This window comes from Podarcis raffonei, chromosome 8, assembly GCF_027172205.1.
Source record: "Podarcis raffonei isolate rPodRaf1 chromosome 8, rPodRaf1.pri, whole genome shotgun sequence".
NCBI classification, from domain to species: Eukaryota; Metazoa; Chordata; class Lepidosauria; order Squamata; family Lacertidae; genus Podarcis; species Podarcis raffonei.
In genome coordinates this window covers 62388427-62403605 of record NC_070609.1, presented here as the reverse complement: position 1 = coordinate 62403605, position 15179 = coordinate 62388427, and the positions used below count along the sequence as shown (strand labels likewise).

Below are 15179 nucleotides of genomic sequence, written 5' to 3'. Positions count from 1 at the left end.
CTTTTTTTTTTTTAAGGGTTAATCTCCCTGGCTGGTAATGAGAGAATGTGGACAGTGTGGGTTCAGGGTTCAGTAACAGAGCACATGCTTTGCATGGAGAAGTATCTGGCTCTGTCCTCTAGTTCAGTGTCTTATTCTCTCATGGGGAACCTTCTGGGGGCCACATGTCAGTGGTGGTCGGGGCCAGAGGCAAAAGTGGGTGGAACAAGGGGTGTGACTTTTCCCTTTGTATGGTTGTCTACATTACAGGCTTTGCAAAAGTCAGAGGTTTCTACACACAGAGAGAGACACACGTCCACCCTTCATCTAAGGCAAACAAAAGGCGTTGTTGTAGTTGCAGGGTGCTTTCCAGCCAAGAAAAAGCACTTGAGGAAGGTGCAGAGCAGGGCTGGTGAAGGGGGCGTGAGCAAAGGAGAACCCCAGAGGCTGGATAAAGTGCCCCAGAGGGCCACATTTCAACTCCACTCAGGCCTGGGGTTCCCCCCTCCCCACCCTCAAAAGTTAAAAGATCAGACAATGGGCAAGACCTCTGCCAGAGACCCTGAAGAGGTGTTATTAGTCATGGCAGATGGACCTGGTATGAAGCAGCTTCCTGTGCAAAACCTGGTGTTTTAAGGAGGCAGGACAAGAGGCAAAGTTTTGACTCAGAGAAAGAATAGTGGATTGTGGATTGTATAGTACCACAGTGGCTGTTACTTCCAAGCCATCCTGGATCTTAAGGCATTGCTGGGTGGGACCTTCCTGGTCCCAACAGGCAACATCCAGAGATGCTCCTGCAGTAGCTGAAGGGATTTCTGCTTAGGCCAGGGGGTGGGGTGCACTAACCAATTCCTGTGGATTTCCTTTCTGCTGCTGTACATGCACACAACTTCAGACATTGCTCTTGAGGGTCTCCCAAACCTCATCAGGAAAGAAAAGGCAAGAAAGCTTGAGTGGAACTCTGCTTGTGCTTCTCAGGGTCCACAGCAGATTTAATCCAGTGAGGAGGCCTTAGACTGTTGCTTTTCCTGTTTCATTTAAAGTCACTCTTCTTGCTTCAGCCATTCAGCTTCCACACTCACGTGGTGAGTGCATGTGGAGAAAACACCAATGGTTCACAGTTTTTGTTTTGAATCCTTCCTAATTTCTACCTTTCCAGCCTACAAATCCTCCTAGGTGTGCACACCCTATTGACTATCCGCAATGGTTGGCATTACCCACAGATGACTGAGCTTTTAATGACAAGGAAAATGTCTCAGAGTTGGACTTTGTGCTTTTGTTTTCAGGTTGGAGAAACATACATGCTTGTTAACACAGCAATGAGTCAAGCACCAGTCAAGGAGAACATCCCTTATTCCTGGTCAAAACTGGCTCAAGTCAAATCAGACCATTTCAGAGCGTTGGCACATTATTTTGTTGCAACAATTTTGAGTGACCACCAACGTAAGTCAGGTTTTATATTCATTCGCTTCTTTACCTACCCGCAGTACTTTGTTTCAGCAAATGGCCCAAGCCAAGAAACGTGGGAGGAACTGGTGTTAGACTTGTGTGTGTTAAACTATGGAACTTGCTCCCATAGGAGGCAATGATGGCCACCAACTTGGATGGCTCTAAAAGAGGATTAGACAAATTAATTGAGGAGGAGAAGGCTATTGTTGGCTGCTAGCCAGGATGACTGTTCTCGGCCTCCACAGTTGGAGGTAGCAATGCTTCTGAATACCAGTTGTTGAAAACCACAGGAGAAGAGAGTGTTGCTCTTGTGCTCGAATCCTGCTTGCTGGTTTCCCACAGACAACTGTTCAGCCACTGTGGGAACAGGATGTTGCACTAGATGGGCCATTGTCTTGATCTAGCAGGCTCTTATGTTCTTATGAGGTAGCTCAGCGGACTTCTTGGACACTCTTAAGCCAGCATTCCCACGCCTGATGCCCTCCAGATCTTTTGGACTACAGTTGACATCACCCCTGGCCATGCTGGCTGGGCCTGATGGGAGTTGTAGTCAAAAACACCAGGAGGTCACCAGGGTGGGGAAGACTAGTCTTTTTATGACACACTGCACAAAATATGGTTTCTCTGAGCAAGGAGGAAGCTCTACTTTGTCTCCCACCAAAGGCAGAGACATGGGTGTTGGGAAGGGGAGAGAGACAGAGAGGGCGGGGGCTTCTCAGCGACTGTGCCAATATTGTGGTACACCTTGTCCCGCAAGGCTTATTTGATGATCTTCTGCTGGCTAGTGAAAGTGCTTTTTGTTCTATTAGGCTTTTGCCTCGCCAGGGAATCAGTTGCTTTGAAGCACAGCATGCTGGGCCTCTCTCTCTCGCATTTTGTAGTAAGAATCCGTTTGCTATTATGATTGAGTTTTTAACTGCTAGTAGCTAACCTGAATGATGCTTATGCATTTGGATGAGAATTAAATTCATGTATTTATGTATGAATAAATGAATGAAATAAAATTAGTTACAGGTGCTTATACTTGGTTACAGCAGGCATTTGAATGCAATAATGTCCCTTTTTTATGGGTGAAATGTAGGATATTTTGATCAGCAAAATAAAAGCCTCTTTTTAATTCTTCCAAACTGCATGTATGTATGTCTGTGTGGTAGGGATGAAGTCGGGTTGTTGTCTGAGGATCATATCACCCTTGTCCAGAAAAAACACCCCCCCCAAAAAAAACACACACACCATGGACACAGCCTTTTAATAACTTTGGCATTCCCCATCTGGAAAATTGGTTTCCTTGTCTGTTTAAGAACTTAAGAGGATAACACTAGCCTGTTGGATCAGGCCAATGGTCCATCAAGTGCAGCGTCTTATTCTCATGGTGGCCAACCAGATGCTTGCTTAATGCAGTCTTGGACAGCCTGATGAAAGAAATGGGAGGAATTACTTAGCCAGCACATGCCTGACTTGAGAAGGAGACAACTATTATTATATCATGTATGCAAATTACATCACTAAAAAACCTGCCAGTTGCTAAGCTTGGCTGGTGATGATTCAGTGGTACCACCTACCAATTTATTTAGGGTGGGTAAAAAGATACCCTAATGGTCCAGCTTAAGAAGAGTATATTATTTGTGTATGTTAATATGCACCTTATGCCAGAGAAATTATCCTTTTGTGCTCTGCCATTTCTTCTCCTCTGTCTAATTTCAAAAATGGTGCTCTGTAAACTTTGTGTGTTTGATACTTGCCATACCCCACCTGGTATGTGGCCCCCAGACCTTTGGACAAGGGGAAATGTGGCCCTCTGGCTGGGAACATTCTCCATACTTGATCTAAAAATCTGCTACTTATGGCAGTAAATCTTAAACAATAAAATTGCACTTTGGTAGAGCTCAAGTTCCCCTGCCCTCTATTTCCTTGTTATTCTGCAATTAGCTAATGTTTGCAAACAGGTTTGAAGACGGAAGGTGTGCTTTTTTTTAACATTCTGAGTAAAGTAGCCTTGGTGAGCATGCCATGACATTCAGGCATCTGTCAGCAAAACGAGCCTATGAAGAATCCAAAATAATGTAAAGAGTAGTCCACTTAAACAGGTTTTAGAGATTGTTGTTCATGTTTTCAGGCCACACCTTCACTTAGCAGACCTTGAGGCATCTCCACCAGACGGAAATGAAAGTAAACCTGTATTTATCCTCTCTTTCATGTGCATTTGTTTACACCATTCTAGTGCGCCAGAATGATGATGAAGACCAACAGGAAAAGGCTTTTTCCCAGCTGTATGACCACATGCCGGAAGGACTGACCCCTTTGGCTGTTTTGCGGGACCGAGTTCAGCGGAAACAACTTGGTGAGGGCAAGCTTCCTTATCTTGGCTCAGTCCAGACATTGCCTCAAACCAGGGTTTTCACTAACCCTGGTTTAGAACCAAAAATCATGGATTGAACAGCCAGACGTGCAGGCAGATTCTGATCTTTGCTCCAGCCACCTTCTCATGCCTCCCCAAACTGGGGCAATTTGATACAGCCACTCCACCCGTTCTCAGTAAGACTTGTCCACATGGCTCAGCTGCCTTCGGTGGGGAGGTTGATGACTGAAGGTGTGGAGGGACAGAAGAGGAACCTGATTATGCCACTCACGGCTAGCCAGATCCTCATGTCCACTTGTGAGTCACAAAAGGGATTGTTACCTGTGTCCCCCATTTCCTCAAGCACTGAGATCCCCCAGGGGCAGTGTTACCCACCTAGGAGCACAAAGAAGAATTTGACTGGAAATTAATTGATTTCTAACCTTTTGAAGGAAAGGTGGGATGTTGATGCAAAAATTAAATAAACAAAAACTTGGACAGCATTCATAACCATATATCTGGAGACTGAAGAAAGAGCAGTAGATGTTGGATGTTTTCAGGTGAGATAGTGATAGGATGCCATGTCTCCTGCCTTACCCTTGCCTGAAGATAGCAGGTAACCTATTTCCTGTAGGAAGTAATGATTTAAAAAGGGCTCCTCTGTTGCAAATGCTCTTGTGACAGGAGCATCTGAGATGGCTAAGCTCTCAAGCACCATATGCACATAGCTCCCATATCACCTCAAATGCGGGGTTTTGCTCTTCTGTACAGCTGGCAAGAGTGAATCCAGGCGTGTGTCTGTGTGTACCTGCTTTGCTGTGGCCAGCAAGTCAGGCCTTTAAATTTCAGAAGATCCCATGTTCCTGCCCTCACTGAAACAATCCTTATGATTGCATGCCGGTCTTCAAAATGTCTTCTGCAAAGTTTGTTCAGTTTTGCTAAGGATTGTAGGAGTTGGGTGTTTGACCACAACAGCTAGGCTTCTGGTTGTGATGTGGCCAATCTACATTGACATTTACGGAACATGAAGTGGCAGGGAGTGGAGAGAATATTTTAGGAGCTAACCCTTGCGTTATGGTCCTGCATATTTGCTTTCCCCAGCAAAAGCTCACCTGCGGAGAGCCATTGTTCATCATGAAGAAGCCTTGAGGGTTTGTGGCTTGTGCAAAAAGCTCCGGAATATTGAGGTGCTCCAGGAAATCCTGTCAGTTGCCCACAAGCGGTCCCTTCTCAAATATTCACAGCAGGAGCAGGAAGATGACTTTTCGAGTTTGCTGCAGGCTCCAGATATCCTCCGTAAGTCTTTATTGTCTGGGGTGCCCCAGAATCGAATCCCTTCCATATACTGTTTCTATTTTATCTGCAAGCCGCCTTGAATCCCTGTGAGGGAAAAAGGCAGGATTTAAATAAGCATCAGCAGCATCAGCAAGCGGGAGTTTTAGCTCTTGAATTGCTGGCTGAGAAGGGTTTCATCCAAATCTTGTGTCAGCCCAGGACCCACTAGGCAGGGGGAGGGGGAAGTTCTTGGCATACTGAAGCCTTAGGTCACAAGGGATTCACTTTTGCCGCTTACCCCCAGGACCGAGGAGAGAACAAACGCACCAGGGAAGTTCCTCTTCAGAGAAAAAAAGTTTTATTGAGATCTGTGCACAGAGGTGGCCAGTGGGATCGTTCCCAAAAGACTGGCCCATAGATACAAATAAGCAAGCATCTTTATACCTGAGAGCCTGCCCATCTCTTCCCACCTCTTCAAATTCTCCAATCAGCTGGCAAGATTGTGCTTATCACCTAATATGGCATATGGCTATCTGGCTAGCTAAGCCCCCCCCCCTCCCATGTTTGTGTGTTCTTCTCTTGCGTTACTGCAGCAGAGAGCATTTGCAGAAAGCAGCTCCTGGCTTGCAGAGCGCAAGCAATTGCAAACAGGAAGCAGCTCCTGGCTTGCAGAGCTCAAGCAGAAAGCATAAAAAACAGGAACCATGTCTGGCCTCTGATGGTAACAACAGTTTCGGTTTTAGTCAACTGTCTCCCTTGCAACTGCGCCCGACTGCGGTTTCTGTCAACTGCCTCCCTTGCACCACAAAAAAGAAGTTTAGGCACAGATAGTATTGAGTTTAACCCTGCAGGCACAGATAATATTGAGTTTGACCCATGCCTTCTCCCTTCAATACTAATTTTGTTAGTTTACTTATTATACTGCTCTTCAAATAAATGGGACCAGGGTGGTTTAGAAAAACTTTATCACAATCTCACTTCAAAATAATTGATCAAAAGAAAGCCAAGCTTGTTCTGAAAACAACCAGGAGCCAAAAGGAAAGGATAATTCCCAACAATATGATAGGAAAACCCATTGTTTTCAGCTTCATTATAAATGGCTTTGTTATTGGGTGACCTCTAATGCTGTAAATAATAAATTAATGCCTCAATGCTGTGAAGAAGGGGGCGAAACAAGCCTTCTGTGGAAGGGAGCTCCCAAGCTCCCAGATAGCCTTGCTTCTGGTAGAAGCTGCTCTGTTTTCCTGACAAGATGGAGGCTTAATCGGGGGCCTTGTCAGAAGGCCTCAGACTTCACAGAGCAGGACTGGGAACTTCTGGCCTTGGGGCTGCTGGCCACGCTGGCTAGGACTGACAGGAGTTGGAGCCCAACAACATCTAGGGGGCCACCGATTCTCCACCCCTGTCACAGGAGTTCATATGCAGGTGCTCTCTGGGTGGAGGTACTCCCTGTCCCAGCATTAGCAACCTCGGAGGGTTGTTGTGAAGATAAAATTTTGGCTGGGTGGGAAAGTGATGTGTGCTGCTCTGCACTCCTTGCCAAAAGTGTGGGATTAAAAATAAATAAATACTAAATTGTGTTTGGGTTTTTTTTATAGCTAAGACAGACCATAAAATAGAAGCGGTCGCTCCTCTGTTCTCCAAGGTCAAAGTCAAAGACTTCTTTGAGAGGCTGGTATGTATGAAGCAACCTTGCCTGTTCCTGTTTGCTCGGGTGCCCCTCTGTAATTTTACTTCTAATGAATGCAAATTCATTTTCTTGTTAAAGGGAAATTCACTATGAGTCTGCAGTTAATAGAGCTCATTAAGGGAAGCTTTTCAAATTGCATACATTAAACCCTTGCAACTAGCAGTGGAGACTGTACTTCTGTGATCTGAATACAGAATTAGCTTTCTGTTCAGATCCTCGTCCCAAGTCAGGGTTATGCCAGTTTAGCCAGACCTAGTCGGGATCTGTTGACTGTCAGGTGGGTTAAGGTACATGTCTGTTTAGTCTGGGCTATAGATTTGTGTGTGTTGTTAATGTGGATTAAGCTATTTGTGTTTGCATGTGCACGCACACCACCATGAACCACTTCATAGGGTAAGAAGTAAAATTTGCTTTTTCTCTTGGATCCTCACTGACAGTCTGATGCAGGCAGAGCATTTCCTGGTACCTATTGTTAAGACATTAGGAACACCCCTCAGGCTTGAGCTATCCTCTCCTGCCACCCTTGGCCTTGTGTACACCTTCCTCTTAAGAACATAAAAGAACCTGCTGGATCTAGCCAAAGGCTCATCCGGTCCAGCATTTGGTTCTCACAGTGGCCAACTTTGGAAAGCCTGAAATAAGGACCTGAGTGCAACAGCACTCTCCCCGCTTGCAGTTTCCGGGAACTGGTACATTCACAGCTTTAACTATGGCTTATTCATTATTGTTAATGTTAACTATGGTTTAGCAAACTAATCGGGAGAATGCGTAACGTTGGACCTAATTGATCAAATGGCCATACATCTGTACCAGGCCTAAGAAAATATTACTTAGGTTTTATTTATTAAATTTATATCCTACCCATCCTCCCAAAAGAGCTCAGGGCGGCATAAATGTCATAAAAATTGCAAGGACATTTCTAAGTAATATGAAAGAGGAGAGAAAAAGAGGGAGGATGACCATGTGTAGTGGAGGCTGTTCCACTGGGGTTAGTGAAGCACTGCCCCAGCAGCTTCAGTGTACCCTCAGCCTGCCTGCACCTGCCTGCCTTCTGACTTGACTTAACAAGGCCAGGGGGTGGTCCTGCCTGCCAGCTTTTCTCCTCCTTTGTCTCAGTGTTGCCCACATAGAACTCAGCAGGAAGGAGGCGGCTGGGGGCAAGACTAGAATGAGTTGGCTCTGGCGCCACCTAGTGTTGGGCTCCCTGCCTTCTGCCCCACCAGTCTCAATGGGCACCAGCCACCATTGCCCCCCACATGCGGTGAAGAGTTTCTATGGCTCACCTTAACATTTGTAGATCACTGACGATAATGGTCCGTATTGCTCTTCCTCTTTCAGGGTCCGCTGACCGTCTTTTCAGCAAAGCAGAGGTGGACTGCTCCTCGCACTGTCCGTTTCCAGTGTGAAGCTGAGGGTCTGGGGTTTACCCTGAAAGGAGGCCCCCCAGTGCATGTTTACTGTCTGGATCCAGATTGTCCTGCATCAGTAAGTAGGACTCTCCCTATGCAGCCTTCCACTGGCTTCACGGGGCTCTGTGGGAAAGCTTCACTGCACCCTGGGACCTTCCACGTTTGGTGTAGAGGGTATCGCATTAATTTCAGTGAAATTTACAGAGTTAAAAATTAGCAAAAGCTGAACCTTCCCTCTCTTGCATAGCTGTTTCCCCTTACAGCAGGGGTAGGAAGGCCTGAGGCAAAATATTAAAAACCTGTTCTCCTGTACCTTGAGGTCTTGCTCACAACAGCAGGCCTGTGAAGTGGTTGGGTCAATGGGGGCAGATTCTATGTCAGGTATGGACAAGGTGAAGTTGGGGCACAGCCTTGGAAGGGGATAAGAAAGAGAAAGAGAAAGAGCAGCAGGTGGAGAGAAAAGGCTATGTGTTCTTCAATGGGGCTTCCTTCCCAGTTTGCATGTGCATAGGATTGCATACCTGTGACTTTAATTATGCTTGTCTTTCACTGTGAGAGGCAGCATTCTCTGGGTTAGGCAGCACCTGACCACTCACATACTGTTTGCCATATATGGGAAGAGGAGAAAATATTTCCAGAGAATGTGACCTGGGGCCCCTCTGGACAGGGGCTTTTCTGCTGGTATCTTCTGCGACATCTTTTTGACGCAGTAATGATACACTAGTAGTGGCCTTAACCTGCTTCAGCAGTTCTGCAATACTTCTCCAAAGCTACCACATTATTACTGTCTGAAGAACGAAACAAAAAACCCAAAAAACCCAGAAAATTTGTTATATTTGACACGGAATTTTAGCAGGAAGTTACAGAATCTATAACGAAATGAAGCCCCAAAATATTTGCATGTGCACACAGAATTGAAAATAGGATTGTGTAGGACTGTCCTGATAGCATCATGAGCATGAAGCATCAAAGATATACGCAATAAAAAGGATGTCCAGAGGGTCCCATGTTGCTTTCTGCCCAATCTCACCTGATACTAAAATGCATCCAATGATCCTAAGTTGGCAGGTCTGAAAGAAGGAGACTGTGTCGTATCCATTGAAGGCGTGGATTGCAAATGGCTGGGAGTGAGTGAGGTCTTGGAAAAATTGAGAAATGTCAGCAGGCAAGAGACTGAGATCCAGGTCATCAGCTGCCAAGATAACACAGTGTCCATGGTAAGTAAAGAGGTAACTCTCAAATATGAGCTGGGAACCTACAACAAAGCATTGCCACATGCAGTGCTCTTGTTGAAGGCACTAGGCAGCCATTCCCTTTCTAAGGATACTCCATTCCATTCTCCCTCCCCCACAAAAAAAGGCCTGCCAGCATTTCATGTCCACTGAATATACTCTGGCTGGGGAAGGAGCTATGATTGTTTCCCTCTAAAGTTGTTTTTCTATTCTGTAGACTTCATGTTGGTTTTGGATGTTTTCTAAATCTAGGAACTAGGGAAAGGATTTCACTTTTTCTCCGCAGTCTCCATGCTAACTAGACTAGTATTAAATTCTTATTTTTCCCAAGTTGCTGCTAGTGATCTGTCCAAGTATATGTTTCAGGAATTTAATGCTGAGCATATAGCCCTTTTCAAAAGCAGGCAGCCCTGGACAAATTGCCTTCTTACAAAACATGCTTCCCCCCTGAGCCTTTCCAGACCTAACAAGCAAAGTTCAGTGGTCTAGATTGGCCTGTGTCCATCATGGAATATAATTAATGCTGAAGAATCTGTCTCAGCAAATGGTTCACACACTGCATGCCCTTTTGTTGTCTTCCAAATGTTGACCCATCATGGATGACTGATTATTAATATTTTTTATGCTCTTTCCCTCCTAGCATAACAAAAGTGCAACTTATTCTGCAGGAATGCAGAAAACATACTCTCTGATTTGTTTGGCTATGGAAGAAGATAAAATAGATAAGACCAAGAAGGTGGCTCCTAAACTTTCCTTTTTGAGTTGGGGAACGAAGAACAGAAAAAAAGCAGCCAGCACACTTTGCCTGCCTTCCGCTGTCCCTGGAAGCACCCCAACCAAGAAGAAACTTGTCTCGCCTTTCACACTCCTGAGTACGGACAGCTCCTTGTACTAGGACTTGAAAAGAGAGGCTTATTCTTGATGGAAAGGTTCCCTGGATGCATGTGCCATAAATCTGAAATGTAGCCCTTTTGTGAATCTGGAGTAAGCCCAGAGTTACGGCACTGCCAGCTCACATCTGGCCCACCCTACATGGTTTTTAAGGATCCTGCGCTGCCACTGTTGGAGAAGCACAGCATTGTCATCAGGAGAGATTTGGGAGTCCTTTTGCTTGAAAAGAAAATGACATATGTTGCTACCAGACTACATGTGAGATTCCTGTCTGGGTTTCTGTCCTAGTTATTATTTGTCCTGCAAAACTATAGACAAAGTTGTTTATAGCATGCAGTATAAGCTGCAAAGACTTATGAAGGATTTTTTAAAATGTCATTGTATATAGCAGGGGCAAGTTCATGACACGATACCGGTGATGAACCGCAATTTTAAACGAAGGCTGATTGAATGTCCGCTTTAGACTGGCAGACGAAGGAAAATAATTGCTTGCAAAAATGCCATAGAGTTAGGGGCAGTTCTCCTGTCGCTGTACATTGATGTGGAGCCATTGAAGTCCAGCAAAGATTACAGGGGAGACTGATGTGGTGGGAGCCTGTGGCCCTCCAGATAATCTCTGACCATAATCCCTAATCACTGGCCAAGCTGGTGGAAACAGCTGGGGGCCCCCAAAATACCACGGGTGCAGCAAGTTCCCCCATCCCTTGGCTAAGTTAATAAACAGGTGCTCGTGCGCTGTTTGCCCAAAGTTTCAGAGCATTGTGGGAAATTAAAATGGCAACAGTTCAGTGCCAATCAGAGTGACCACCCACTGCTAGGACTTGTCAATTTAGGAGGGGGGGCTCATCTGAGAGTACTTTGTCAAAGGTCCCCTCAAACGTGGGAGATGGTCCCCGTTATGGACAGAAAAAAAGCCTGCTGGATCAGGCCAATGGCCCATCTAGTCCAGCATCCTGTTCTCACAGTTGCTTGTGGGAAACCAGCAAGCAGGATTCGAACACAAGAGGCTTCTCCCCTCCTATGGTTTCTAGCAACTGGTATTCAGAAGCATTGCCTCCAACTTTGGAGGGCAGAGCATATCCGTTGTGGCTAGCAACCATTGATAGCCCTCTCTTCCATGAAGTTCCATGAATTGAAACTAGTGGTGGGGAACCTTTGGCCCTCCAGATGTGGTTGAAGTCCAACATTACAGCGCCACCACAGGATAGACCCACAGCAATGCATCTGCCATGGTGCTGCTATGTAATGTGCTGAGGGCATTGGGTATACCTTTCACAAACACGGTTTAGCAGTCCTAATATTTCAGAATTGCATGATATGCTGTAGGTTCTTTACCTCTGTGAAGCCGAATAATAATAATAACCGTAAATATGGCAATTTGTGGTGGCATTTTAAAACTATCCGGGTTATATATTGCTACAGATGTTCAAGATAGGAAGGGGCAATAAAAAAAATCGCTTTTAGCCTGGATCAAGCTCACACCATTGTAAAAATGTATAGTTCAGTTACAGCAGAGCTGGGGAACTGGTGACCTTCCAGATTGTGTTGGAATCCAGCATCAGAACCAGTTAGCAGGCCTGCTGGTTGGGGATTTTGTGACTGGTAGTCCAGCAACATCTGGAGGGTCACAGCCCCCACCCCAAGTTGCAGCTTCCATAGTGCCACTGTATTTGGAGTAATAGTCCAAAGTGCTTCCAATGTAATTAACAGTGCCTTAAAGAGAAATTTAGGGATTCACCAGTGACTTAGGAACTCTGCCAGCTGGTAAATGTGATCTCTCTCCCACCCCGTAATTTTGTGTTTTATTGCTGCTATTACTTCTGTTCATTGTAAAGTTGCAGGTTGCTAACACAGTTGTGTTAGACTGAATATTGTCTACAGGGTAGATCTTACGATGTTTGGTCAATACAGATTAAGTGGATGAAATCCTAACTCCATCTGAGCTCCTGCTTTGGGTTGCGCTGGAGTTGAGATTGCTTCTGCTGATTTGAAATTTTAGAAAATGTTTCAAGTGGAAAGTTTTTGGGAAATCTGGACCACTAACTTTGTATTAACTCATGATTCTTCTTAGGCTTTTGTGTTTATACATGGTAGGGTGTAAATATATAAATTTTAAAAGATTTTATTTAAGAATGAGTCCTGCAGGTGAATTCTGCTGAGGAACAACTTATTTTCCATTTGAATATGAACAGTATGATACAGTTTCAATTCTGATTGACTGTTGACATTTGTTTAGAATGCAGATTTAAAACAACTTGCTTCATAATGATCCTTCTGTGAAAGGAAAAATCATAAATAGCAGCTGCTGCTATTGTTTTTTGTTGTTGTGCAATATCTGAATTAACACTGTGGAATCAATCCTGTCCATTAATAAAATATGTGTAGCAAGTCATGCAGCAAATCTTCTGATTATTTCATTATATTACATATAGCAACACAGACAGTATAACGCTTGCATTTCTACTTTTTAATATATTGTTTTGATATCTAAATTGTTGAAAAACTGTATGGTATATTTGGATATATTGTGTTAATTTTACAATGTTGCACAGTTGCTGTTCTTCAATCTATGATTAGTAGCAACTCTCCAGGGTCTCTGACAGAGGTACAGTGGTACCTTGGGCTACAGACGCTTCAGGTTACAGACTCCACTAACCCAGAAATAGTACCTCGGGTTAAGAACTTTGCTTCAGGATGAGAACAGAAATCGCGCGGTGGCAGCGGGAGGCCCCATTAGTTAACGTGGTACCTCAGGTTAAGAACAGTTTCAGGTCAGGACCTCCAGAACGAATTAAGTTCTTAACCAGAGGTACCACTGTATTTCCCATCGCCTGTTGCCTGATCCTTTTAAATGGAAATGCCACAGATTTGGCAGAGCATCTGCTTTGCAACCCCAGGCATGGTTGGGTGTGAGACCCCTGTCTGAAACCCTGGAGAGCTGCTGCCAGTCAGTGTAGATAAAACCAAGCTAGATTGACTGCTCCTCTGACTCTGTTTAAAGCAGTTTTCCCTGTTCCTAACCTGGGACCTTAAGCATAAGGAACAGGTGCACAGCCATTGAGCTAAGACTCCCTCCTCTTTAAGCGGCAAGAGCCAATAAAGGATCAGGGTGAGGTGGTGGTGGAAATGTATGAAAACAGGGGGACATGCTTCCTCCAAGTCAAAGTCCCTTCTTTCACCCACTCTCCTGTGTCCCCTCTTGCATAATAGGGAAATAGTTTTGTTCAAACATTCTGGCTCCACTTACCCCTTGCATACTATCACTCCAGATCAAGACAGGGATACAGAAGCAAAATAAATGTCACACAGCCCTCCTGGCGATTTTTTAATTTTATTTTTTTGCTTAGTGCTACAATTCATTCTCAGATTTGCTTCTTCTCCAAAGCCTTTCCAAGATCACTAGGATGTGTTACGAGTTACAGGTTAGCCTTACGTGCCCAGACCCTTACTTAAAAAAAATAATACTTTGGGTTTAAAATCTTCATAAACCCACTGTGTGAAAAAAGGAGCAGCATGGCTGTTTCGCAAATTGTGATAAAGATTTTGATAGATTAGGAAGTAAGACTTTAACTTCATTAGCAGGAACAGCCCTTGCACTTAATTACTCATGTTCTTGGTTTCCTTAATCTAATGGAACAGGCCAACCATTTAAAATAATTAACTGGACAAATAGACTGGAAAACAATAAATGAAGGCATCTCAGTATACACAAAGTAGAAAAATATACAAGTGGGAAAAGAAACACCAGAAAGAAGGCATATACTTCAGACAATCAAATAACACCAATACAGCCACCACTTTTCCTGCTTTTGCAAGAAATTCTAACTACCAATGGCACTCTAATCATTATATTTGAGGCTCCAGTAACTCATATCTATGGAATATGGGAATCTGCATCCCCATGAAATTGCATTGCTATGGAAATGCAGGCTCTTTGTATTTGAACTGTAGGAATGTTTTGCAACAACTGTGATTAAATTACTTTCATCCTACAACCTCCACTGTTTGAGAGATTAGTATGCGCACCCACACTTCAGTGAGGAGTTCACAGGGAGGTCCCAGGAGAGCTCCTAAATCGCCCCAGAAGCACCGCAGCAAAAAGCTGCAGCTCAGTAATAACACACATGAGATCTGCATTCAGAAGTTATCAGGTTTGATCCTGATTTCTCTTCGCAAGCAATGGGGAGCATGCAGCATTCAAGATGTTGTGGGCCCTCAACTCAGCTCCTCTCTTAACTACTGGCCACAGTGGAATGCCCAATCCATGTCCTAATAGGACTTGAAAAGAGTCACAGACTGAAGCCATGGGCTGAGCTGCTGCCGGTCAGTTGCTTAAATGGAGGCAGCAAAGAGAACCCCTTGCAACAGATAGTGCTTTGCAGGTCAGATTAAACTAACACAACAGCCTAATGATTAATTACAAAGCTAGATGTATCTGTGGGGGGGTTTTTTTGTAAAAAAATTAAACATTCTAGAAGACAGGCATTCAAAAATACTTTTTAAAAAATCTCCAGGGTTTACAAAATAGAGACTTGCATTCCAAATGTTATTCTGCCAACATCGAAAGCACTCAAAGCCCTGTGGCACCTAGAAAACGACGTATTTGTCATTGAGTATTTGTAGGGTAAGGCCTATCTATGATTCAACATGTAACACATACTGTATCAATCAAGTTTGTTCGCAAAGTATCTGATCATTGATCTATGACCTAAATCCCTAAGGCTTTAGTCATAGACAAAACTTTTTTCTCTTTAATGACCATAGCTGAACTTCCTGGAGAAGTCTGTGCGCCTGAGGGCACCTTTTGTTATCTTTCAGTGCAAGACAAGACTGCCTAAATGCTTTTGCCCTTCTGATGACTCATGAAAAGACCTGATGGCAAGAAACTTGAATGTCCTTCCTGCTTCTGCATGCCT

The 15179-nt window shown here is 44.4% G+C and overlaps 1 protein-coding gene across 1 annotated transcript in view; it reads left to right on the top strand.

Annotated features, from left to right (window-relative positions):
• The window catches only part of RHPN2 (rhophilin Rho GTPase binding protein 2), a 42550-nt gene extending 29895 nt beyond the window's left edge, over positions 1-12655 (top strand). The window contains exons 9-15 of the mRNA XM_053400326.1: positions 1266-1422; positions 3650-3769; positions 4868-5062; positions 6640-6716; positions 8070-8216; positions 9202-9357; positions 10013-12655. Coding sequence (XP_053256301.1) covers positions 1266-1422; positions 3650-3769; positions 4868-5062; positions 6640-6716; positions 8070-8216; positions 9202-9357; positions 10013-10267 — 1107 coding nt within the window. The 3' untranslated portion in view covers positions 10268-12655. The remainder of the gene's footprint in view (positions 1-1265; positions 1423-3649; positions 3770-4867; positions 5063-6639; positions 6717-8069; positions 8217-9201; positions 9358-10012) is intronic.
• The last annotated feature ends 2524 nt before the right edge of the window (positions 12656-15179 follow it).